Below are 25,771 nucleotides of genomic sequence, written 5' to 3'. Positions count from 1 at the left end.
TTTTTTATAAACTCCTGTTTGAAGGCCAGTAGGTGTTTTTAGAATTTCAATGTCTAGGAAATTAATTTTGTTAGTTTGAATATCTGAAGTGAACTGAATCCTGGAGTTACACTGGTTGAGATCTTGAATACAGCATTCCAACATGTCTTGGGCCTTTCCAGATGACCAGAAAGTCATCTATGTACCGTAGTAGAAGTATGGCATGCTTGCGCCATATGGGATTTTGAAGAATGTGTTTATGTTCAAAGTATGCCACGAAAGTGTTGGCGTATGCTGGTGCCCCGGGAAATCCCATGGATGTTCCTGTTTTTTGCAAATAAAAGTGCTCTTTCCAACTGAAGTTACTATGATAAAGTGAAAAGTGTAAGAGCTCCAAAAGGAACACGCTCATGTCTGGTTCCAAAGAAGATTCCAGAAGTCGCCATTCCACCGCTTCGAGACATTCATTATGAGCTATGGATGTGTATAGTGCTACCACATCTATAGTACAAAGTACTGTCTTCCTCAATAAGGTGTTGTATGGTCTCTAGTTTCAATAGACAATCAGTAGTATCCTTACTGTAGGTTTCCCATGATTGTACCAAAGGTTGTAGGTGAAAATCTAGGAATTGTCCAATAGGTTCATGTAAGGACGCACATCCTGCTACGATTGGACGGAAAGGAGGTTTAGTCACAATCTTATGCACCTTGGGTAACATGTATATGTGAGGTGTTTTGGGAACCTCAACGAGTAAGAATTTTCTGGTGTTTTCGGTAAAAAAACCGTTCTCCATGGCTTTAGTTAATAAGGTGCTTAACAGATCTTTGAATTGTCTGGTGGGGTCACTGTCCAAAAGAATGTAAGCGTCTTCATCATTTACGTGTGTACTGACACTTTTTTCATAAAATTCCGTGGCCAAGATAACTAGAGCACCTCCTTTGTCTGCTGGTTGGAAAGTTATGTCAGTGTCTTGTTGAAGAACATTAAGTATCCTTAGTTCTTTCTTAGATAGATTACCATGTTTCGGTTTAGAATATTTGATGTGTTCCAAATCTTTTTTCACCAAGAGTTCAAAATTGTCTAAAGTTTTATGTGAAAAGGGAGCCATGAATTTACTCTTTGGTCGAAATCGTTCTTGAGGTCTCTTTATCCTCTAAAGCACTAGTGGAAAAGAACCATCTCAATCTAAGCTTATGCATGAATTTAAAAAGGGATATTTCGGTCTCCAGAGGATTGGATGTGTATGTGGGTACAAAAGATGTACCTTTATTGAGTACTCCTAAGTTCTGAGCTCAAACTCTTTTTTTGAGATTCATCACGAGAGAGTTGGTTTTTTCAGGTTTCTCTGTGGTCTGCCTGTTTCTATGGTTTTTTTTGTTTTGTCCCCTGCGGATGCGGTGTCTGACTGTTGTGCGTTCCTGTCTGGAGGTAGACTCGATGATTGTCCTTCGGCTAAAAAAGACGGTTTTAACCCAGAAGTCGAAGCTATTTCCTTGTTGGATATGTCCGTCTGTTGAACATTCTGTTTTGCCGGCGATCTTCGTGTAGATAGTTCCTGGTCTTCAACTACACTCTCTTCCGAGGAGGTATGACATGGTTTCCTAAAGAAACCTTTTTGAGCGTAAGTTTCAGCCCATGTGTACACTTCGTCCAATTTATAGTCGATAGTGTCACGTCTGAATTTTCGAATCTTGCGTTCATGTACTTCTCTAGCATGAATATCCAATCTCAAATTGATCTCTTCCAGGACCTTAGACCAATTTTCTTGTTCCAACTGTTCTTGGATGTCATCTTTGAGTTTGTTGATGTCTTGCGCGAGTTCTGTAAGTATAACTGATAACTCTTCTATAATTAATAAAATGAGATCCATCTCAATCTAAGCTTACGCATGAATTTAAAAAGGGATATTTCGGTCTCCAGAGGATTGGATGTGTATGTGGGTACAAAATATGTACCTTTATTGAGTACTCTAAGTTGTTCTGAGCTCAAACTCTTTTTTTGAGATATTCATCACGAGAGAGTTGGTTTTTTCAGGTTTCTCTGTGGTCTGCCTGTTTCCATTGTTTTTTTTGTTTTGTCCCCTGCGGATGCGGTGTCTGACTGTTGTACGTTCCTGTCTAGAGGTAGACTCGATGATTGTCCTTCGGCTAAAAAAGACATGTATTTCGATGTTAAAAAACATTCAAAAGAATATTAAATTATGTTTATAGACCTTTGCAGTGCGTCATGTAGGTTTGGGTCACTCCATTCCTCCTTTTTTGAATTTTGTTCACAGTGGGGTCAGGGCTAAACCCCAGCACATGACTGCACGCTTCACTCATTTTATAACATTAAAACATTCATTAACACAATTGGTTAACCGATTTCTCATCTGGTGTGCAGGCTCATCCCATCCTTTATTAAATCATGTATCTTCCAGCTGTTTCTGCTCCCCAGGTGTCGAGGAAAATCCTCCCACTTCTTCCACTTACTGTATGTTCGCTGGGGGCCCAGACCACTTTTCTGAGTAGCCTGGATTATTGTAACGCTCTGTTCCTGGAAGCTTCTACAGGGCTGCTGAAACTGCTTCAACGCACTCAAAAGGCAGCAGCTAAGTTAGTCTTTGGTTTATCTCAACACTTTTGCTTCGACTGGATTTTCTACATTTGGTTTAGAGTGGTGTTAAGGATTTTTTTCAAATCCTTATGTCCAGTTCAGAGAGCATTTTATAAGACTGGATCTATTAACCTTAGGAAGAAGTTTACTTGTTATCATCTTAGTCGCAATCTTCGTTCTACTGACGCATTGCAAATGGTGATGCCAAGGTTGAATCGTGTGTATCGGATGCAGGTCTTTCTCAGAATTAGCTGCTAAATTATGGAACATGGCCCTGGTGACATTGTACAAAGCATGCCATCTTTTACTTACAAGGGGCGTATTACTATATGTGCCCTGGGGTCACAACGGGAGTTTGCGCCTGCTTTGCATGCCCCTGGGGCACTTTGGTATCACAGAAGGGGGCGCAGACCCTTGTGCGTCCCCATCAGTAATACAAATCGCACTGGTGCTCTTAAAGCGCCAGTGCTACCATCAAGGGCATTACCTCATTTGCATAGTGGTATGCCTATGCAAATGAAGGAATTCCTTTGCCTCTGCGCCCAGGCCATATTACAGACATGGGCGAAAAATCATATAGGATCTTTGGGGGACGTACTCGCAGTGCGCCACCAAGAAAGTGGCCCACTGTGAGTGTGCCCCTTGAGAGCAGCCCTCTGGAGGGGAGAAAGAGGGTCCCATGGACCCGACAGACATCCCCTTGCAGGCGGGTGCAGTCACTGACTGGGCCCACCTGCAAGGGGATCTCTAATTCCCTTTAAAAGGGCAGCCGCTCTGTGTGTTCACATGAAAGCGGTGCCCCCAGGGCACAGCAAGTTTGCGGCTGCCCTGGGGGCAGCGCATTCACCATAATGGGGTGCATTGTCATTTTTTGCGCCCGGCGCACCTTTTCAAAGGCGCGCCGGGCCCAAACCATGACCATGCGTAATACGGCCCCTGGTTGTGCACACAACAGAGTTTACTGTGCTCCTATCCCTTTAATCTGCTGTATGCTTCATTTTATCCCCAGGACTCTTGCATAGGTATTTGAGCACTTTCTTAATATATTAACATAATATGATGCCTTCCACAAATCTGTTTGGAGGAAGCACTCCAAAGTCTTATACAGAGCAACAATTTTTAACCGTTTCTGGAATGTAAGGAGAGAATGTTGCCTCAATCCAGATCTTGGGGTGCAATATGCTAAACCAACCTTCTGTCATTGATAAATGGCTTTATTTTGTTGTTGCATCAGTCATAAAAATGAAATTAGCCCAGCCTGGTAGAACCGAACAGGCTGCCTCTTCATCTGCATCGGTTGCTTTTGGAAATTTCTCCCCTTAGTCTACAAGTACAGCAGTCATTTTGACCGCACTGCCTCTTGTTACACGTCAAGTCCCCCTCTCTGATCCAATGTATTTCATCATCACACAAGTACTTCTTACTTGTGACACTTTCCTTGAATCCGGCTGTCTTACGTGAATCCCAAGGGCTGAAATGAGCATTCTTTTCACATCTGTGTGAAGTGATTTGTCTGTAATCAAAGTAGTTACAAACTTTTAAGCCTTTTTGCTTCAGATAATCTGCCTCATTTTGTGCCCAATTATTGTTCTTTACTGCCATGAAACCCTTTAAGGTGAACAGTCACTCTTTGGTGATTTGGTTAATAAAATCAAACCCAAAGTCTCCCAACTTCTGTCCTTCCTGCATCTTAATTGAGATCATTTTTACCCCTGGCTCAGAGCTACTGATTTTCGTTTCCTCACCAGCTAGTGGTGCCTCCAGAGTTTAAAGCTCTTCCCTTGCTCCTCGAACTATAAGGGATGTTTGCTATAATCACTTACTCGACCAGAACTAGAATAATGCGAGCACGTAGGGATGATTATATCCTATGTGGTAGTGGCGCTCACTATATTCGATACGTATTTAGTGAAAGAGGTAACTCTATAGGTCCTCGGGAAAGAGGCAATCATCCAACACCTCCCAGATATGATCAAAGATCAATAAACAATTGTACAACATGTCCCGGCACACATTCCTAGTATTTAAGACAAGTAAACAACTTGACTATCAGTATAAATACATAATAATAAACAAGAATAATTTTAATGCATTTATTGTAGAGACTCCAGCCAACACGTGTTTCGTCGCTTGGGACAAGGAACCCGCGACTTCCTCAGGGCTTCCACACGGTGCAAATGTCTATGCGCCTTCTGACTGGTTATAATTCCGTCCCAGCCTAATTGGGCCGGGCAAAACAAAACCTCTCATAAAAGGTTCCAATAATCGCAAGTAACAGCATCAGAGTCTCAATCCGACTCCCGGCACCTCCGTATGGCCATACGGAGGTGCCGGGAGTCGGATTGAGAGAGTCGGATTGAGACTCTGATGCTGTTACTCATAGCTTGTCGTGGGTTATTCAAATAAAGAAACCCTCTTTTGAGCACGACCTTACTTTGTTTCGTGTGATTTAGATATTTGCGATTATTGGAACCTTTCATGAGCTGTTTTCTTTTGTTCGGCCCAATTAGGCTGGGACGGAATTATAACCAGTCAGAAGGCGCATAGACGTTTGCACCGTGTGGAAGCCCTGAGGAAGTCGCGGGTTCCTTGTCCCTAGCGACGAAACACGTGTTGGCTGGAGTCTCAACAAGAAATGCATTAAAAATATTCTTTATTATGTATTTATACTGATAGTCAAGTTGTTTACTTGTCTTAAATACTAGCAATGTGCCGGGACATGTTGTACAGAACTAAAATAACCTGACTAAGCTCCTCGGTGTCAAAAGGATCGTCTCTTCTGTTCTCTACACTGATCTTGTGTTTTCTCTATTCCGCCTCCACCTTTACCCTTACATGGTGTTCTCAATCAATGAATTGTTCTCAAGTGCCATATGATATGCTCTTTATGATTGAAGTACATTATCGTAATAAAATTAATGCACATTCCCATTTAACCACGTATGGCCCCACCATGTCCCTGAGTTTCCGTGCTGGTATCGGGGTGTTTGCTGCAATCAATAGCTGTCTTCTCCGTTCTGTCCTCCAGGTCTATTCCCTGACACAGGAATTCTTCCAGAATGGTAAACCAGTCAATGCTGAGAGCCAGAATAGCGTGGGTGTATTCACGCGAGATGTTGTGCGTAAACGCATCAAAGATGACCAGGACGAATCGGAGACCACAAAGAGGCTGAAACTGGCCATGATCCAGCAATACCTGAAGGTATGTGGTCCTTTTTAGGCATACTGAAATGTAGAGAGCAGTAATCCATTGGTACTATTCCGGGTTGATACCAATCACCCACAGAATGCAGAAGATAAAGTTACGTTGTTAACGGTCATACTTAATGATTAGAGCGGTTTGGTCTCACTGCGTCTTGTACCTGGTTTGCTCACTGCCTTCATCCACTGTATGCTGTTCATACTTTGACTGTGACAGTCCTGCTCCTCAACTCTTTATACACATTTTTTAAGTATGGCTTTAACTAAGTATCACAAGATCATTAATACTTAAATCTGAATTGTTGCATAAAGTGGAACGTATGTGTTAACATAGTTTGATTAAATGGGTTCACCTTGCCTTGTTTCCATTGGAAGATGGTCCTAATGTTTGATTTTTGCGCAATACGATCCCACAATGAGCCATAGTTTTTCTGCATCAATTGGTGTATAAATGAAAAATCACGAATAACCTTTGCTTTTTTAAGTCCGTACATAGCGGAGAGCATCTGCTTATGAATCTCTACTGGCATTCGTAAGATCTGCATGCCGCATCTGTAGTGCTCGTAGCCTAATGTCTTACCTCTGGAATTAACTGTCCCTCAAAGCATAGTACCATCAAAGTTAGTGCAGGGCTGGTTATTGTGCCCTGGCTAGTAGAGCCTCGTCACCAGTGCATCTGTTTCTGCAGCCTCTCCTCTCTGTGTCCTGACCTCTCGTGTATTCCAGTTTTCCTGGTCTGGTCAGTAGAGCCTCGTCGCCAGTGCATGTTTCTGCAGCCTCTCCTCCCCATGTCCTGTGTCCTTACCTCTCCTGTATTCCACTTTTCTTGGTCTGCGCCTTCTGCCTCTTTTCATAAATGTCTTTCTGCTTTTCTCTAATAAATCGTGTTAGACTAACCAGAAGCCCAGGCTGGCTGGCAAGTGCTCATTGCTATTTAATATAGTGCAGGAAATGCTCCATTAACCACACACAGCCGCTGCCTTTGATTGGCTACAACATTTGGAGGACATTCGCTGAAACCATTACGCCCATAATGTGATCTGGTTCAAAAGCTTTTTGGAACAGGGTCCTCATTTGGAATGAAAACATTAAATGTAAATGAGTTGCAGTTTCTGTAATGTCCTGCGGTGCACTGTTGGTGTACATGACAGTCACTATTGGCTACACTGCCTTGGGAATCTACCTGAGGCCAGAGGTCGCTTTTGCACAAGTGTGGCACTTGTGAACAGTAGCAGAAACTCCAAAGAGTTTGGAGCTAGCGTCTTGTGCCTCAAAGGTGATTTGTTCCTCCTCCATTGAGACCCATTCTCAGCACAGGTTGTTACCCCTTGCGTATTTGTGCATCTGGAGCAAGGGCTGTATATTTTTTTTTTTAAGAGCATTTTTAAAGAAAGATAGTGGAGAACCTTCAAAGTTGTGGTACCAAGTCCTGTGAGGGCCGATGTAATGATTAGGAAGGTCATGCTGACCTTGAGGCACAGAATGAATGCTAGCACAAATTTGTTTTCTCCTTCACTGAACAAATAGTCTTCAGTGTCCGATAAATAGGTATTCACTTTTCTTTTCCAATCTCCATTGAATGTGGTTCCTTCGCACATAAAGTGCATCAAGCTAGACCACACCGCCCTACGTTGAGCGGCTCCCAAAATGAGTGTGTGCTGGCAAGACTAGTGACCCGAATGTCCATGCGAACATGGGTATTGATACAGTTTAAACAGCTGTTCACATGGAACTCCTACATGAAATATACAGCAAGACAGCAAAATAGCTGTCCAGATTCAATCTGCAAAGGAATCGGAAGAAAACCATCATGAAAGGAATATTTTCAGTTCATTCGAATTGAATTTATTTTAAACAAAAGAATGCAATTCAATGAACAGATTGGCAAAAATTTGTGACAAATGTGCAATACCTCAAGTGGAAAAAACCATAACCAGACCCAACATATCGAGAGCGCGTGGGGTGCAGGAGCGTTGGTGTTTGTAGACAGCCGTATACAGTATTTGCTTCTAGAGATTACAGCAACACTAGGGAAGATTCACATAATGCTACTTCGAGTAGTGGTCTGTCTGACGCGTTTCGACCCTACAGGAGAATATTAGGGTCTCAGCAGGACTGGGGATGACCTGGGGGATGGTTAACTTGCGAAGAAGTGGAATAATAGGAAAGTGAGTCCCTGTAATGATTAAACTAATGCCACCAGAGGAAGTGTGTGCCGCATAATAAAACCATACCCACAGGGCAGAGCGTATGAGTTAATGGAGGGATACTCGGGGAGCAAGGATCTCGATAATGAAAATGGGAATGACCGCAGTAGATCACACTACACACAACGGTGCATGAATGAAGCAATACTCATCCGGCTGTCCCCGTGAATAGTAGAACCGCACTGGGTATGCGGGAGTCCCCAAAGGGGAATGATCAACAGTGCGTGCAATAGTCAATTGCAGCGTCTCAAAGCGAACTCTGCAAGCGGAGAACCCCCCCCCACCTAGAGTCCGAGGACCGTCCATGTGGCCCTGCCAAGGTGAGACCAGCCGACGGTCCATTGCATCGTGTCTTCACTTTGAAGTTTGCGCCCAGTGGTCGGCAGGATTTTGATTCGAGGGGGTTGTTCAAGAGACCAATCCGTAGCAATGGAAGTCTTTCCTCGGGACTCGTCCTAATGCTGCTCCCATGCCTTAAGTCTCTGGGCTGGCACAATTGTGCATTGAAGTTCAGACGTCTATGCAAATGGAGCTCAGCCCTCCTGTGTCTGACCGGTGAGCTTCATACGTGCTGATGGTTAATATTTGTGAGAGGCAGGGAGAGCAGGTATCTGATCTGATGTTCTGTATGCAAGTCTGAATTGCAAACCAATGCATTTACAACTGCTTTAAAAGCAAGAAATCAGCGGACAATGGGCTGAGAGTTTTTTCGGTGCAGAGGAAAGCCCCTCGAATGAGACCTGCATCAAAGTTTATAATGTGTTAAAAAGTAGATCTAACTTTTTCACTTGAACAGTTTCTTATTCCATAATTTGTCATAGAACTTTAGAACACAGTAGTAGCTACAGGATTCTAAAATCCAAATTATTATAGTCTCTACACTACTTTCAAGCCACCAGTCCATCTTTTTCACCGCAATTTCTTGTTTCTTGTAGGAATAACGTGTGAATCAAATGCTTTGCGGCCCCCAAGCCATCTCCCATCTCAAGCCTGCATTAGTATCCGTATGATAAGTCGCTGTCAGCTAGCCCTTTAGCTCTGCTCTGGAATGTGTCAACGTTTTAGCTGCAACACACTATCTTTTCACTTTCTACTCGTTTTCCGGTTTCTTGTTTCTGAAAGGTTGTTGGACTTAAAGGATGCCTTGTATAGTGTTGAAAATCTTAACTACATTTAGAATAAAAAAAGTGTGTGTGTGTGTATATATGTATGTGTGTGTATGTGTGTGTATTACCTACTGGCGGTCGCCAGTAGGTAGTTATAGTTAGGACCACGTTTCCATAGGAAATCCGCAACATTCGATTTTGAATAACTTTGGCGCCGGTTGACGAATCCTCGCGAATTTTTCAAAATAGGTGGGGCGCTACGCTCCTACCCTGAAAGTCTCGGGGGGGATTCGTCAAGCGGGGGCTGAGATAAAAGGGGGGTCCCAAAACGCGTTTTTCCCATGCATTTTTCCATAGGACCTTTAGACACAGCTACAGCCCGAACGGCTGAACAGAATTACTTGAAATTTGGCAGAGAGGTAGTCCTCAGGTCAAGGAAGTGCCTTTTGTAGGTTTGGTGTAAATCTGTTCAGTAGATTCTGAGAAAATAGCCTTTAAATCAATATATATATCTGAGCCAGCTTACGGTGCGCTTACGGTACGCTTACCGTACGCGTTCGGTGGCGTGCGCGATTCTGATTGGCCCTTAGATCTTAGTAAACATTCGAATCGGTCGAAACCAGGAAGCGGCGGCCGCCATTTTCTCTCTCGCACTCTGAGGGGGGAGCTGATAAACAAATGCCAAAAACATATAAAGGGGCTGTTTAGACAGCGCCCATGCACATAACCATGTTAGTTGAGTCTTCAAAGATCCCCCAAGACAAAAACGGCCATTTTTTACGCGTACGGTAAAAAATTATAAAAAAAAAAAAAACACTCTCTCCACCCCGTGTGCAAATGGAGGCCGAAGGCCAACAATTTGTGCATGGCATATAAGAGCACAGCATTTCCCAAAAAAATGTCAACAGATTACCTATCACAAGGAAGCGCATAATATGTCCTCCATGTGCGCACGGTGCGCGAAGCGCATCGTGCGTACATGGCCCATCTAGCGTAACGTGGGCACCGCGTGCCCACCGTGCGTGCACGGCACTAACTGCGTAAAGTGGGTGCGCGAAGCGCACCGCATGCTCACGGTGCGCGCACGGTGCGCGAAGCGCACCGTGCGCGCACGGAACGAACTGCGTTAAGTGGGCGCGCACGCCATGAATGGCGTAAAGTAACTTAGCATTTAAAAAACCGTACAAATTCACTGAAAAAACCATAGGTTTCACACATGTTATAGTTAGGAATTAGCATTTAAAAAACCTTGCAAATTCACTGAAAAAACCATAGGTTTCACACATGTTATAGTTAGCGGAAATTTTACTGATAAAAAACCAATGAAATTCCCCCGTTATAGTTAGTGCAGGAAACTATAACTCACGCGACCGCAATCTTCTGCTGATGACATGTGTCTTTATGAAAAAAAAATATTTGTAATATATGTATAGCTAAAAATTTATGGAAGAAGACATGGGCAAATAAGTGTCTAAATACAGTATTAGCATCAGCAGAGGATTGCGGTCGCGTGAGTTATAGTTTCCTGCACTAACTATAACGGGGGAATTTCATTGTTTTTTTATCAGTAAAATTTCCGCTAACTATAACGTGTGAAACCTATGGTTTTTTCAGTGAATATATATATATATATATATATATATATATATATATATATATATATACTAAGTTAAATATGTCTTATTAATTCTAAATGCAATAATATAGTTTATTTGCTTTTGCAAACATGCCAAGCTGACCACCTTTGCCACATATGTTAGTTTGGGAAAACTTTGATATCTATAAGACATTGTTTAAGAGTAATAATGTTTAAAATGCAGACCTTTTTACCTTTACAAAATTGTATTTTGTCTGTTACAATTCTGATTTTTTTTTTGTTTTTTTTTTTTCTTTTTTTTGTTTTTTACTTGTTATGCTTTATTTTTATTTGTAACATTTTTTTTTCCACCTCCAGGTCGAGAGCTGCGAGAGTAGCTCACACAGTATGGATGAAGTGTCCCTCAGTGAGTTCGGAGAGTGGACTGAAATTCCTGGTGCCCATCATGTCATTCCTTGTGGCTTTATCAAGATTGTGGAGATACTCGCCCGTTCAGTCCCGGAATCTGTTGTCCAGTTCTGCAAACCTGTGAAATGCATTCACTGGAATCGGTCCATCAGCAAGGAAATTGAGAGGGTGGCTGACCATAACAGTGACCAGGCGGAAGATGGCTACCCGGTGTTTGTTGAGTGTGAGGACTACGAGTTTATTCCTGCTGACCATGTCATTGTGACTGTTTCCCTTGGGGTCCTTAAAAAGTACCATGAAAGTTTGTTCCATCCTGATCTCCCAGAGGACAAAGTAGTCGCCATCCAAAAACTAGGAATCAGTACCACCGACAAGATATTTCTGGAGTTTGAAGAGCCATTTTGGAGTCCCGAGTGTAATAGCATTCAGTTTGTCTGGGAGGACGAGGCGGAAATTGAAAGCCTGACTTATCCGGAAGAGATGTGGTATAGGAAGATTTGCAGCTTTGATGTCCTGTATCCACCCCAGCGGTACGGCTATGTGCTGAGTGGATGGATATGTGGTGAAGAAGCTCTGATTATGGAGAAGTATGACGACGAAACTGTTGCGGAGACCTGCACTGAACTTCTGCGTAGATTTACAGGTTGGTATTGGCCATGTGTGCAAATTGCAGCACGGGGAAAGTGTGCGTCTGTGACTATTATTAATAAGTTAGCTCTCCGTTACAAGACTAAAATGAGATCCTATACTCCGCCGTTCTTCGCCTTCTGGTTCGATGTAGCGTAATGAAGCGCACTTCTTCAGCCCATTGTCTTTTTGACGCAGACCTCTAGAAAGACATCTACTTCACCTTGAAAAAGGGGTGCCATGTTAATTTTTGCATTCTCCCTCAAGCTTTTTTTTCCATTGTTACACTGAGTTGGTTCTATGCTAGTTAAGTGGCATTCCATTTCTTCGGTATATATCACACAGACGGTAAGTCTTTTCTGCAGCTAGATACTTCAAAAGTGATATTCTTTTGTCATCCACAGCGGAGTCAAGGGGTTGGTGGAAGTGACATTACACACCATTTCTCCACAGGAATTGGCATTAAATAAGTTCTGATCCGCGTGCCTTCAGAGGAAATGTCTTTGCAACTTTTTACCCCATTGTGATTGGATGACCAGTGGCCCAGGAGTTCACTTCAAATGATGTAAAATGACTCTTAACATACCAGGAAGTGACCTCAAGATTATAGTTAATCTTAGATCAAGTGCACAGGTAAAACGACTTTTGTATCACCCTGCAGTAGTGCACTTAACTCAAAGTATATAAAAGTACAGGTATTGCCACAAACATGGCTATGTACCTTGTCTCCAGATTTAACATAACCTAAATATGCATTTTAATATAAATATAGCAAATACCCTTGAAATATGCTAGACAAGTTAATGTAGCAATACAATGCGAATGTTATAGTTCTAAACATAATAGGTGTTCAAATATGCATACTGGAGGCAAGGTTGAACGTGTCACATGGTGCATGTTCATGGAACCATATATTGTTTGTACTATCACTTAACATGTTAATTGGCCTCTGTATGTGTGTTTGTGGTGTTTATGTAGCCTGAACCTAGCTGAAATGCAGTGCGCTCTACGGAGTCCAAGGCGAAGACTCGGCCGACGTGTACTAAGGGGGGTAGCTGGTGTGTTACTGCATCTTTACCTAGTGTTGTTTGAAGAGTTGAGTTTTCAGCACTTTTCTAAAATGGAGCAGGGTTGGAGCAGTCTTGATGCATATGGAGCTATTGTTCTAGGCCTAGGTGTATATATGGAGAAGACCTGTGGACTTGTTTTTTGTTCGTGGTGCTCGTAATCTCCACTCTGACTGGTGACCTGGCTGTGGACGTATTGAGAGCCAATGTCTCCTTGGCATGCATTTTCTCCTGCACCGACATTTCTCCCCATCAGCTTCTGAATGTCCTGCCTTTTCCCCACAAAGTATTTTCATGGTGTCCTACCCATTTGTCTTACTCTCAGATTCACATGTCTAGTTCTTGTTTTTGACCTTGTCCTGTTTCACCGCCATGTTTCTGAGTTAGCCTCTTGAGTTTCCATATTTCTTCCCGTACCTAAAAAGCGAACCATGTCTGTTCAGCACTATTCCTATGTCTCTCTATTCAACCACTGTTTCACCCAGGGTCCTCACTACTTTCACATTTTCCTTGGAATTTTTAAGGTCACTCTCGTGTCCTATCATCTGCCTCATGCCTTCCTCCATGACTTATCTACGTCTTCCATTGTTTACCAGCCCATTTTCTCCGATTGCCCCCAAAAATTTCTATTCTGCCACCTACTTTCCCAATGACCGCCTTATGATGATACATACTTTACGTCCACAGTGCCCGACCGCGGGATAGCTGTCATCTGATGGCTTTTAATGCCATAGTATTTGGAAGCATTCCTCTGATAGGGATTGAGAAATAAATCCATTGTACGTCTGTCAAACATGCATAGAACGTCAGCACAAACACCTGATGAAGATGCAGAAGAGCAAGGCTCAGTGACTTCAGTTCGTTTTCTAGACTTTTAAACATTAAGGGTTTCCTAATCATAGGACTCTGAATAGAGACTTTGGGGGTCATTTAAAGTTTGGGGTTTCCACGCTGTGATTTAGCAATGCTTTTATCCTACCAAACGTATGGCTGTCTTCTCACTTACTCTGTGGAACGGTCCGGTTTTCACCGCTCTATTCTCCGCTTGTCCAGCCATTGGCAACACTTCAGAAGGGGGTGGGACTTCTAACATACATTTTTCCTGTTTAGAACCTCCAAGAGAGACATGGAAGTGCTGGGAAGAAAAGTAATCGATGGTGCCTGTGTGTCGGGCCTTCCATTTCTTTTTCTCAGAAGCAGGTCTCCTTATTGGATATGGGTATCTAGGAAACACAAATTATGAGCGTCTGTCATGACATAATGGCTTTCACTGCATTACTTTTCTGTCAAAAGTGCTCCCCCAATTTTGGCTGAAGCACATGTATCCAAAATGCCCTGGCAGCGCTTCAGGGAACTTAAAATATGACGTGCCGCCTGTTGTATCCAATAGACTCGTTTTGTTCTCTCTGTGCTTTACTAATATCTCTTCATAATATCGACAGAACACCATTTAGGTCCCACCCATCGTGTTGGGACTGTTCCTGTGGGTGGATTACACATAGTTTGTAATTTGTATATTCCACAGATTAATGATGACCCTCCTTGCTAGACTTGTAGCCCACTCAAACTGAAAACCTTTAGTACCGAGCAAGAAAAAAGCTGGGGTTTTTGGCTTTGGCCCTAGTCCAGTTAAGTGCAAACTTCTAAGACAGACCCCCATCACCTGGGGGCTGCCAAAAATAAAAGCTTTGATGAAGAGAGTGCACAGAATTAGAGCAGGGTGAGCTATTTTCCACCTCCGAGCGACCAGAGAAGGAAGGCGCATAAGATCGGTTCTGAAAATCATTTTGCGTTTCTGTAAGAACCCTGAACATGCGAAGCCTGGGAGAGTAAAGTCTGTAGGGCATGGACACCAAGATACCATTACAAAGTGACAGCAGCAACAACCTTCTTCCACGTTTTAACAGGCCAAGAATCCCAGTACTTTGGTGCTAAAAGACGCCAAAACAGGTGGAACTGAAATGGATAAAATGACCCCCTGACCTCACATCATTGGAGCTGTATATTAGTTGTTGACATCAAAGTTTCCAAAACATTTTTCATCAGAAATAATTTGCAACTGCGAAGTATTATCTTTTACTTGAAAAAATACTTTTTATTGTTGATGCTCTTAAGTTACCTCTATTTGTTACTTGTTTGTCCCCTCTGTGGTGGCACTAGAGGTTATAATATGTAGAAGGAGAAAATATCTTGTAATACATTTTCTTCTCGAACCAGACCTTGCAGCTAAAGTGTGAAATTTAACACTACCGTAATTTAAGACATTTCATGTAATTTGCCTAACTCGAAATTGCATGAATGCAAATTATTCCAGTGTGACAGAAATTCTCAGAGGCCTAATCCTGACAGGTTAAAAAAGAACATTTTGTGGATCTTGCTACTTAATTGACATGATCTTTGTGTATATGTAGATGGTTACATATGCCAGCATTGTGGTTTCTGCAGAAAGCTACATGGAGCATGCAGGTCACAGATTACTAGTCTAGCAAAGGCATGTCAGCATTTTATTCTTCTCAGATTGTCAAAATGGGTATTGATGTGTTAGTTAATAGAAACTGTTGGAAATTAGGTTACTGGTTGAGGGTGGGGAAAAAGCTACTCCAGCAGAAACCACAATCTGTCCGGGTGTAACACAAGCAAACCCCAAATTAATGTGTGCTTAACATTCTGATAATAATGTGAAAACGCAAAAGAATGGAAGAAGGTTCTGAAAATTCCCACACTGAACTGTGCTTGGACTTCTCTGCCTCCCTGCCCTGATCCTAGATTGACTGGGGTCACAAAATACCAGCATCAAACCCTTTGAGTATGCCCAGGTAGAGCCTTTGTGATGGGAAAATGTGATAGGTTCCCCCCCCCATCAAGTCAGAGCTGGCCCATCCTGCCAACACTTATGGCCTTTTGTTTCAGTGTCTGGTAACCAAACACAAAGAGCAACCACCCTTTACAACTAGTCATGTGACCCAGACACCAAATGGTTGGGACAAGAAATGACAACTTTCTAAAAGTGCCATTTTCAGAATTGTGACATAAAATTCAACTTTACCATTAAAGAGGGCTTTACATTACAAGTGGTTAGGTACCAAACTCGACATTCCTACCTGTTAACAATTGAAAGTTATCACTTATTAAATTTAAAAAGGGAACCCAATGTTACCCTATGGGAGATGTAGGTCTCAGAGTTGTGAAAAAAATATTAAAGAGTTCTTCACTACCAGGACATGTAAAACGTAAAAGTACATGTCCAACATTTTAGGTACACAGCTCTATGGCTGTTTAGGGCCTACCTAGGAGTAATTTATAGATATTAAAAATGAAGGTCAAGGCCTGGCAAAAGGTTTATTTTGCCAGGCCTAAATGCCAGTTAAGAACTGCAATCACACGTTGCAATGGCAGGCCCGAGGCATGATAAAAAGGCTTAAGTGGGTGGCACAATCAATGCTGCCGGCCCACAAGTACTATTTAATTTCCAGACGCTGGATACATGTGGTTCAGTTTATTAGGGGCTTGTAAGTAAAGTAAATATGCCAATGGTTGTAAGCCAGTTTTTCCTTGTTTAAAGGAGAGCTCACAAGCAGTCTTGCACTGGTTAACCGCGTTAAAGTGCACAGAGTCCTAAATCAAGTAAAAAGGGAAGCCAGCAAAAACAGGAGGCTGGAAGGCAAAAAGTTGAAGGAGGACCACACCAAGGATGTCCGGTCCAACAGAAATACTTGTTTTTCACATCTAACGACGCATGATAATACAATTTGTTTAATGTAAGTTAAAATAAAAAGTTTGAATGGAAATTTAAGTTACATCAGGTGTGTACTACATCAAATATGAAAATACGTGAAGTTATGTCACACTTCAGCCAAGGTGGTTTTTAGAAAGAAAACGGAGAATAGTGCTACAAAATGCTATAAGGATTTCGGAATAATACAAAGAGTAATTTCTTGTAATGCTGGTTATCATTCACTATTGTGTTTGTTTGCTTCTTTTTTAGTGGTCAGTTGTTGCTTTTCAGTTCCTTTGAGAGATGTTCCAAATGTTTTAGTTTGCATTCATAGTAGTCTTAAAACCTGTTGAAAATGGGGTATTAAATGCATTACAGTGAACAGGTTGTGGTACACGAGTTGTCCAGTCTGAATATGAACTTTTCCATATCGGTTTCGTAGTGGCGCCAAATGTGCAATATTTTTGTGAACAAGATTTTTTTTGATTGTTGATTCCTTTTGTATATGTTAAGTTGAGTCCTATAAATGGATGGTTTTGTGGATACTGCATCAATGTGCATTTGTTTTTGTGGATGAGCTTCCATTGTTCTTACCGTACCCTGTGATTGTAACTTGGTAGGCTCAGGTGCGTTTTGTTGGTTTCAATTAACATTTGTTGCAGCCAGTGATTGCAATGTATGTGGATTCAGGCAAACTAGTGTACAGAGACTGTATATTTGATATTGTTAATTTTCATGTGCTTCACCTAGTTGGTGAAGCGGACTTAGTACCCACTCCAGGGAATGTCCGTCTCATTTTCACCTGATAAGAACTGAAAGTGCTCTGGAGAATTGATCACATAATGTTTATATACATTATACATAAATGCATCCTTTCTGTGCACATCCAAGCTATACACAAGACTTAAACATTTGAACATGTTTTTTCCTAAATGGGAGAGGACGTTTTTACCATTTAGTAAGGTACACGTGGGCCAAGTAGTTTCTAGCCCTGTGGCACTCTTTACTGCTGCTGTTGGTAAAAAGCACAGGCGGGTGGCAGCATGTTCAGTAACGATGTAGCATATGCATACTATTGACTGAAATGCCAGACTGACAGAAGGTGTTACTCATGGGATCAGTTGACATCGAAGTGTTTTCTGTTTGTGCATCAAAACATATCGCACGAGACATTGCCATTTATCATAAAGAACACCCGCCGCGGGCCGTGCAGGTAAGCGCGGTGGGGCTGGGTTGGGGGGAGGGAGGGGGGAGGATTCGACAGACTACCAGGGAAAATTAAATAATTCATTTCCCCTCTGTTGTGTCGGAATCCCCCCCCCCTCTCCCCCCCCCCCCCCCCCCCCCCCCCCCCACCCGTGCCCACCACTCTTACCTGCACGGGCCTCGGCTGATGAACACACATCTCGAGCATGTGAGACCCATTGGCTTTGCCATTGCTTGTTTCTAGTGCCATCTCAGAGCATGCAAGACGGTACAGGATGTCAGTTGCTGATTATGTGGTCTGATTGTGGGGTGTGTCATCATTTAGCTGGCATTCAGCATGCAACACCTGTCCTAGTCCACAAAGTATTGGCTGTTCCCGTTAGAATGAATAGTTCAGAAAGTGGGCTAGAGCTAAGTAGAGTTAGATGGATGGGAAATATTGATGCTCCCACAAAACCTAGTACGTTCAGGACTTTAAGTGTTCTGATTAACATTTTTATGGGTAGTGCGTTGCTGATAAAGTTGCACTACTGGGCTCTACAATTTGCCTAACATAACAGTAACCAGCTATGATTAGATGGTATTTACTTACGAATCTGCATAGCCTTATGTGAATTCAACAGATTCCTTTTCATGCCAAAAATCATATTGGACCTTATTGTGGCAGATATATAGAACTGTGGGTATTGGACAATCTCCGGACAGAGAACCTACCTTGTCAAAAGTATGACTACAGGGGTCTCCCCCATTTACTCGCCAGTTTTAGCATGATTCTAATGAAACTCATTTATCAAGTGTGAGTTACTTAGGGGTTTTCTCCCTGTGGTAACAGATTCCAGGGATACCTAATCCAGGTATGGAGAGAGAAAAGTGTTTGGTATCGGAAAGGAATGCCGGTGTGACCCAACACTGAGGGCACTTCAAATACGGCAGAAACATGTCGACATTTTGGCAGTAAGGAGGGGTGAAGGAACTCCTAATTCTTTCCTGTCACCACCATCCTTCACATTTTTAGATCTAGCTGGTGGATCCAGGAACAAATTGTTGAGCAGAGACCCCACTGAGCTAGTTTTAACCTACACTGCACTTGTCTTTCGGTGATCCCAACATATATTTGTATATATTATTTCTTTAATGTTTGCATGGTCTTTCCCTCCCTTTGCTCCACCCCAGGCGTTGATCTGCGCGGGGGTGTATTGAAGCAAGCCCAATGATAAAACATGTCACAATTATGTGAGTTGAGGGCAGTATTTTTTCACTGAGCAAGTGCCACCTTTGCATCACCATTCGCTACTCCTCCGTGTATGTAATACTACTTTGTACTTCGCCAATTGTCTTTTCCTTGGGATAAAACATACTTTTGAAAGCAACCTTTCTAATGATTTTGTTTGAACTGCTGAAGCAACAAGCAGCTGAACAAACTAATAGGCAGGGCCACTGGAATTATGCGGCAGGGGCAGGCCAAATTATGCAGCAGGTTTGAGTAAATTATGTGGCAAGAAAAGGCAAGTTATGTGGCATAATTGACACATTTTATGATTCTGTTACTTCATTAGTTTGACATTTTGTATATTTATTAACACTGGCAGTGGTTGCACCTCATTAGTGCCAGTTTACAACAGAAAGGTGACCAGCTAAATTTTTACAAAGGGCCATCCACTGTGTGGAACATGGATTGTTGCGTTTTTGGTTACTTTTGAACTGTTTGCAGGTAACACACACATTGTTTCTAGCTCAGATTATGCAGCAGATGATGGATAATGTGGCAAGTGCAACCAATCTATAACTATGCGAAAAACACAGTGGCTGCACAATCGCTTAATTAGTGGCGCTGCTATTGTTCTGACTTAAATATGGCAATGGAGGCAAACATGAGCATGCACAAATGCTTTTTACATGTTTGCATGCACAAATCTTGTTTTTCGCTTTAAAGCTGATCCAATTGGCTTTGCCAATAATATAAAATAAATTAGCAAAAAGGGATTGCTTTCTGTCTAGAATGACTGTAGGATATGAAGAATGGAATGTGACAAACAGCATGGTTATGGCATGTGCTTTTCAGATGTAAAATAGTCCTTTATGAATTCCAGTGTTAGCATTTCTGAAAGAGGGAGTGATATGGAAAATATCCATCAGCATGGGGTAAGAGGATAAGACTCCTTGAAGTGGAATCAAAGCCTTCTGTATGCACGGTTTAAAGAGTTTGTAACAATATGTTCGAGGCATATGAGCTGCAGACTACACACTTGTGCATAGATCGCCATCTGGTGTTGGGCCCGGATGTTTGCAGTTTGTTTTTCCTCTTGGAAAGTCATTGGAAGTCACGAGTTCGGTGACTCCTCCCTTGGATCGTATTGCGCATGGGCTTCGGCTCCATCTTCGGATTGTTTTTTTTCCGCCATCTGGCTCGGATGTAATCTTCGCGCTCCGGTTCCGAACAGCTTCCAGTTCGACGATCGACGCGCAATCCTCACCCCAATTCGCGGTATTGTTTTCGATCGCGATCTCCCCACTCGACGCGCCTCTCATCGGCAAGACCTTTGCTTCCAGTCGTCGACGGCGGCCTTCGGGCCTACCCAAGCTCCGGTCCTGGCTAATGGAAAGGACTCCATTTAAAGTGTCCTCTATGTGGGTCAAAATTCCCCCACACCCATCTCCACGAGGTGTGCAACCTCTGCCTCTCCCCTGAACACGAGGCTCGAGACTGTCCGGCGTGTAAATCCTTCTGGTCCAAGAAAACAATTCGGGACCGAAGAGCCAGAAGAACCATGGCACACTATTCGACGACTATCCCGGACGGCATCTTCGGGGAACGCTCCAGAAGAACACCACACCGAGGGACTAGTCAGCGCCTCCGAAGCCGACGATTCAGATGTGGAGGACATCACTCCGGCACAGAGGGTCGTAAATACTACTCTATACCCTCCCCCCCCCCCCCCCCCCACCCCCCCCACACCCTCGCCGGCACCGAAAAAGGCTTCGGTCACGTCTTCGGGCCCAAGCAAGACCAAAGACACTGCTTCCCACACTGCACCTTCGGGGCCGGTAAAGAAGCCAATTAAGCCTTCAGGCGGCTCGGGCTCGAGCCAGTCTACCGTCGGAGCCGATAAACAACCTTCGGCACCAAAAAAGAAACCGGCCTCCATATCGACACCGAAACACTCGGGGTCGAGACCCAGCTCCTCGGCACCGACCCCATCCTCTGTACCGACAAAAGACCACCGACATTTCGAAGCCGAAATCCATCTCTGCGCCTACTAAACAACCGGAGCTTCCCAAGCATGGTTCCAAACAACGAACCAGCACCGACCAGCCTAAAATATCAACGGCCCGACGCCTTAGGCGACGACGGACCAGCCAATCTCTCCAGAACTATTTACACCGGATCCCTTACAAAAAACATTAATTAAGAATCCCAAAACTGGACATTTAATGCTCTCTATCAAAAAGACAGTTACACAAACCTGCTCCGCCTCCACCTCCAAAAATGAAGGACTCTGCTACCTCCCCTTTCAGACTACCTTCCCCACCTCTACCTTCCCCACCTCCCCCTCCTCCTTCCCCTCCTCCACCTTCGCCACCCCCGCCACCTCATCATTCCCCCACTCCATTCCCGGATGATGATGATCAAGGGGATCCATACGACGACATAGGGGATGTACCCCAAGATATACCTACAGGAGACCCCACTCCCACAGGATCCCCAGACCCATGGGACGATTATAATATCCCTGATTTCCCTAACGTCCCACAAGACTGTCTTTACCCTTCCAGACCTTCTCCACCAGAAGACTCCTTGGGGTTCAATCATTTCTTGCAAAGGGCGGCACACTACCAAGGGGTAGATTTACATACCAACCCAGTGGAGGAGGATTTCCTTCTAGATACATTTGACACCACACATAGGACCACCTCCATATTGCCTATGCTAAAAGGTGTTCTAAAACGTGCGCCGGAGGTCTTTAAGGACCCAGTCGGGGCCAGGGTCATTCACCCGCGCATTGAGAAATATAAAGCCGCCTCAACAGACCCCTCCTACATCAGAGGGCCAGCTCCACTAGATTCCTTGGTGGTATCCACAGCACGGAAAAGGGACAACTCCCAGGCGTTGGGTGACGCACCACCACCTGACAAAGAGTCTAAACTCTTGGACACATCAGGCAAACGTACTGCATCTCAAGCGGCCAATATATGGCGTATCGCCAATACACAAGCACTACTAGCAAGTTTTGACGGGGCCCATTATGACGAGCTAGAAGCCATAATGCACCATCTCCCTGATAAATACAAAGCTAGGGCCAATGAGCTAATTCAGGAGGGGAAAACAATTACCAATACATCCATACGTTGTGCCTTAGATGCAGCAGACACAGCCTCTAGGGCTATCAATACTAGTGTCCTCCTCTGTCTCCATGCCTGGCTAAGGATATCCGGTTTTAAACCAGAGGTATAAGCCTCCATCCTCAACCATCCCTTTGACCAGGAACATCTGTTTGGCCCCAAAGTGGATGACGCCCTAGAGAAAATGAAAAAGGACACTGACACGGCAAAATCCATGGGAGCCTTACAATCTCACCCTCCCAGAGGCTCCTTTCGCCGCTCTTCCTTTCGGAGCACATCCAGAGGCTACTCCTCAGACACCACTTCCACTGCATACAAATCCCCTACTCAGTCCACCTTTACAAGGGGTTACCAAAGAGGCGGCTACAGGGGCAACAATAACAAAGGCTGAGGCAAAACAAACACCGCCCGCTCTGCCACAGCGCCTCCCCAATGACTTCCCTTCACTTCCCCCAGACCATCACTCTCCGGTCGGGGCAGACGCCAACATTTCCCTCTGGTCTGGACTACCATCACCTCAGACAAATGGGTAACACAAATAATTTGGTCAGGCTACTGCCTAGAACTAACATCTACCCCCCAACATTCCAACCAGACAACGCCCGATGTCACCAGAACATCTGCGGCTACTCAAGCAGGAGGTAATCTCCCTCCTAGACAAAGAAGCAATAGAACACATTCCAACCAACCAACAAAATATAGGGATCTACTCCCTGTATTTTCTCATACCAAAAAGGGACGAGACTCTACGTCCCATCCTAGACCTTCAGCCCCTAAACACATACATACACTCAGACCATTTTCATATGGTGACGCTTCAGCGGGTACTTCCGCTACTTTCCCAAAACAACTTCCTCACCACTTTGGACCTAAAAGACGCTTACTTCCACATTCCAGTGCACAAGGCCCACCGGAAATACCTCAGATTTGTAGTGGACGGCCAACACTACCAATTCAAAGTGCTCCCGTTCGGAGTCACAACCGCACCACGAGTATTCACCAAGTGCCTAGCAGTAGTGGCAGCACATCTACGAAGACAACACATTCAGGTCTTCCCATACCTAGACGACTGGTTGATAAAAGCCAGATCATACAATCAGTGTGTACAACACACACACACCACCATCCTGCTACTTCATCAGCTGGGCTTCACGGTAAACCACAAAGTCCCATCTCCAACCATCCCACATAAAACAATATCTAGGTGCCACTATAGACACCTCAAAAGCGCTCGCCTACCCCAATCCTGCCAGGATTGCAAGCATTCAGGCTCTACGCGCAAAATTCGTAGCACAACACTCCCTTCCAGCTTGGGTGTTCATGCAACTAATAGGGATGATGGCCTCTTGCATCTTCATAGTACCTCACGCAAGACTCCAGATGCGTCCTCCCCAAGAGTGCTTAGCGCACCAATGGAACCAGGCCCAGGGTCAATTAACAGATCTGGTGTTGGTAGACGGTCGTACCCATCGCTCTCTGCAGTGGTGGACCACCACAAACCTTTCCAAAGGTCGACAGTTCCTGGACCCGGTTCCACAGATAGTACTAACAGACATATCGCTCTCCGGCTGGGGAGCTCATACATCTCACCATGCAAGGCAAATAGACACCTCAACAGAAGCAACTCCATATCAACCATCTGGAGTTACTAACGGTCTTCCTAGCCCTAAAATCCTTTCAGACACAAATTTTGGGCAAAGCAGTCCTAATCCGCACAGACAACATGACAGCCATGTATTATATTCAAAAACAAGGTGGCACACACTCTCCACAGCTCTCTCAATTAGCACGAGCATATGGAGATGGGCCATACCCCAGAAAATCTTTCTCCTAGCCCAACATGTCCCAGGAGTACAAAACACTATAGCAGATCTACTCAGCAGACAAACACAACAACTCCACGAGTGGAAACTTCACCCGCAAGGTCTTCACCCATACTTTCAAATGTGGGGGATCCACAGACCTCTTCGCCACCCATGAAAACAAAAAATGCCCAAGCTTCGCCGCCAGATACCCACACCCATTGTCCAAAGGCAATGCGATATGGATGAATTGGTCAGGCAGATTTGCGTACGCTTTTCCGCCTCTCCCACTCATTCCACTAGTAGTGCGTAAACTACAACAGCACTCCCTCATATTAATATTAGTAGCGCCAACTTGGGCCAGACAACCGTGGTACACCACACTGCTGGAACTATCGGTAGTACCGCATCAAAAATTATACCTCTCTGGCTAGCAGTGGCAGTATCTGTACTATACAAAAAGTATATTGAAAGAAGAGCTTGGAGTACAAACTTACTGCTGCCCTACCCATCAATTTACATCAAAAGCAAGAATCTTCAGTAAGCTACATCAGATTGCTTAAGAAATCTTCAAGCAAGTAAAAGCTAGAGTCAGACCTCTAGGAGTTCAAGACCCAAAGCTTACGAATGCTCTCAACCTGACTTTGAGGGCATAACCCAAGTATATGTGCTTCTGTAAACTTCTTGTTTACACACCTCTAAATGACGTATTTAGGCTGGTTTAGACTACAATTGGATTCCACTGAGGAATATGGCATAAGGCTCTTGTACCACATTCAGCTGGACTTGTGCCACCCCAGAATCCTGGACCAGGGTTTTGAACTGTGGAGTGATTTCAAGCTTTCCAAGCTCCCAAATAAATCATAAAATGCCAACAGAGGCCTCCACTTGCTAGGAATACAAAACTAAGTTAAAGACAAAACCTTCATTCAGTCACGGCCGATGCAGGTAAGTGCAGTGGGGTGGCGGGCGGTGGGGGAGTCGACAGACTACGGAATAAGCTTTATTTAATTTGACCTATTCCGTCATCTGTCAATTTACCCCGCGCACAGTGTGCTACTTGTATAGGGTATTTACAAAGTAGCATTGTGTTGGTTGGAGGCATGCTTCCTAATGTGAAGGGATGATTGCAGATACCCAAGGGCACAAACTATGCCTAGGTGAACTTTTAATTAAACTGGAGTAATTTGCATAATGTTGAGTATTTTGCAGTGCAAATCTTAAGCAAAATGCCAAACTGCACCATTATGTCATATTGTGTAATGAAGCTCCATTTGTTGGTAAATGATAGCACAGGATCAGCACACATAACTGGAACTCAAGCAGCTGCTGTTTGCAACAATTCTTTTTTGGGAACTAATTTGTTAGCGCAAAATGCGTCCTTGCATCTAAAATGAATCAGAGGAAGCATTTCATAGTAAACTATAGCGGTTACTGCTGGCTTTGCATTTTTGCATAATTATATGTGATTATGCTAACTTTTTCTGAAATTTCACGTATTTACATGAAAGCAAATTACACTGGTTTTGCACCACCAGTAAAATATTTGAGTGCAAGCAGGTCAAACATTACTGCATAAAGGGTTGAAATATGCTTCCATGCAAACGCGAACTGCTGACAAGTTAGCTGTTGATTGCTGTATTCAGCTTATAAACTGGCATTAATGAGGTGCACCTTTGGCCAGAGAGTCTTAAAAGGTTTTTAAATGACAGACAAAGTAATACTGTCACAGGTTGTGCCGGAATATATTGCATAATTTTGCCTTTTCTTACAACAAAATGTTATCAAGCGTGCCACATAATTTGGCCTTCCATTGCCGCATACGTCGAGTGACCCTGCTTATAGGCAGACAGCATGCCTATGATCCACTATGATTTTCATATAGACTGTCACCGCAGGAGTGATAAACTACGGTTGCG

The 25,771-nt window shown here is 43.7% G+C and overlaps 1 protein-coding gene across 3 annotated transcripts in view; it reads left to right on the top strand.

Moving 5' to 3' along the window:
* The window catches only part of SMOX (spermine oxidase), a 169,309-nt gene that overhangs the window by 81,148 nt on the left and 62,390 nt on the right, over positions 1-25,771 (top strand). For all 3 annotated transcript variants that reach the window (XM_085642666.1, XM_085642665.1, XM_085642667.1), the window contains exons 4-5: positions 5,604-5,777; positions 11,044-11,737. In XM_085642666.1, the coding sequence (XP_085498792.1) occupies positions 5,604-5,777; positions 11,044-11,737 (868 nt within the window). The remainder of the gene's footprint in view (positions 1-5,603; positions 5,778-11,043; positions 11,738-25,771) is intronic.

The sequence above is a fragment of the Triturus cristatus genome, chromosome 2_2, assembly GCF_964204655.1.
Source record: "Triturus cristatus chromosome 2_2, aTriCri1.1, whole genome shotgun sequence".
NCBI classification, from domain to species: Eukaryota; Metazoa; Chordata; class Amphibia; order Caudata; family Salamandridae; genus Triturus; species Triturus cristatus.
This window is presented reverse-complemented; position numbering and strand designations above follow the sequence as displayed.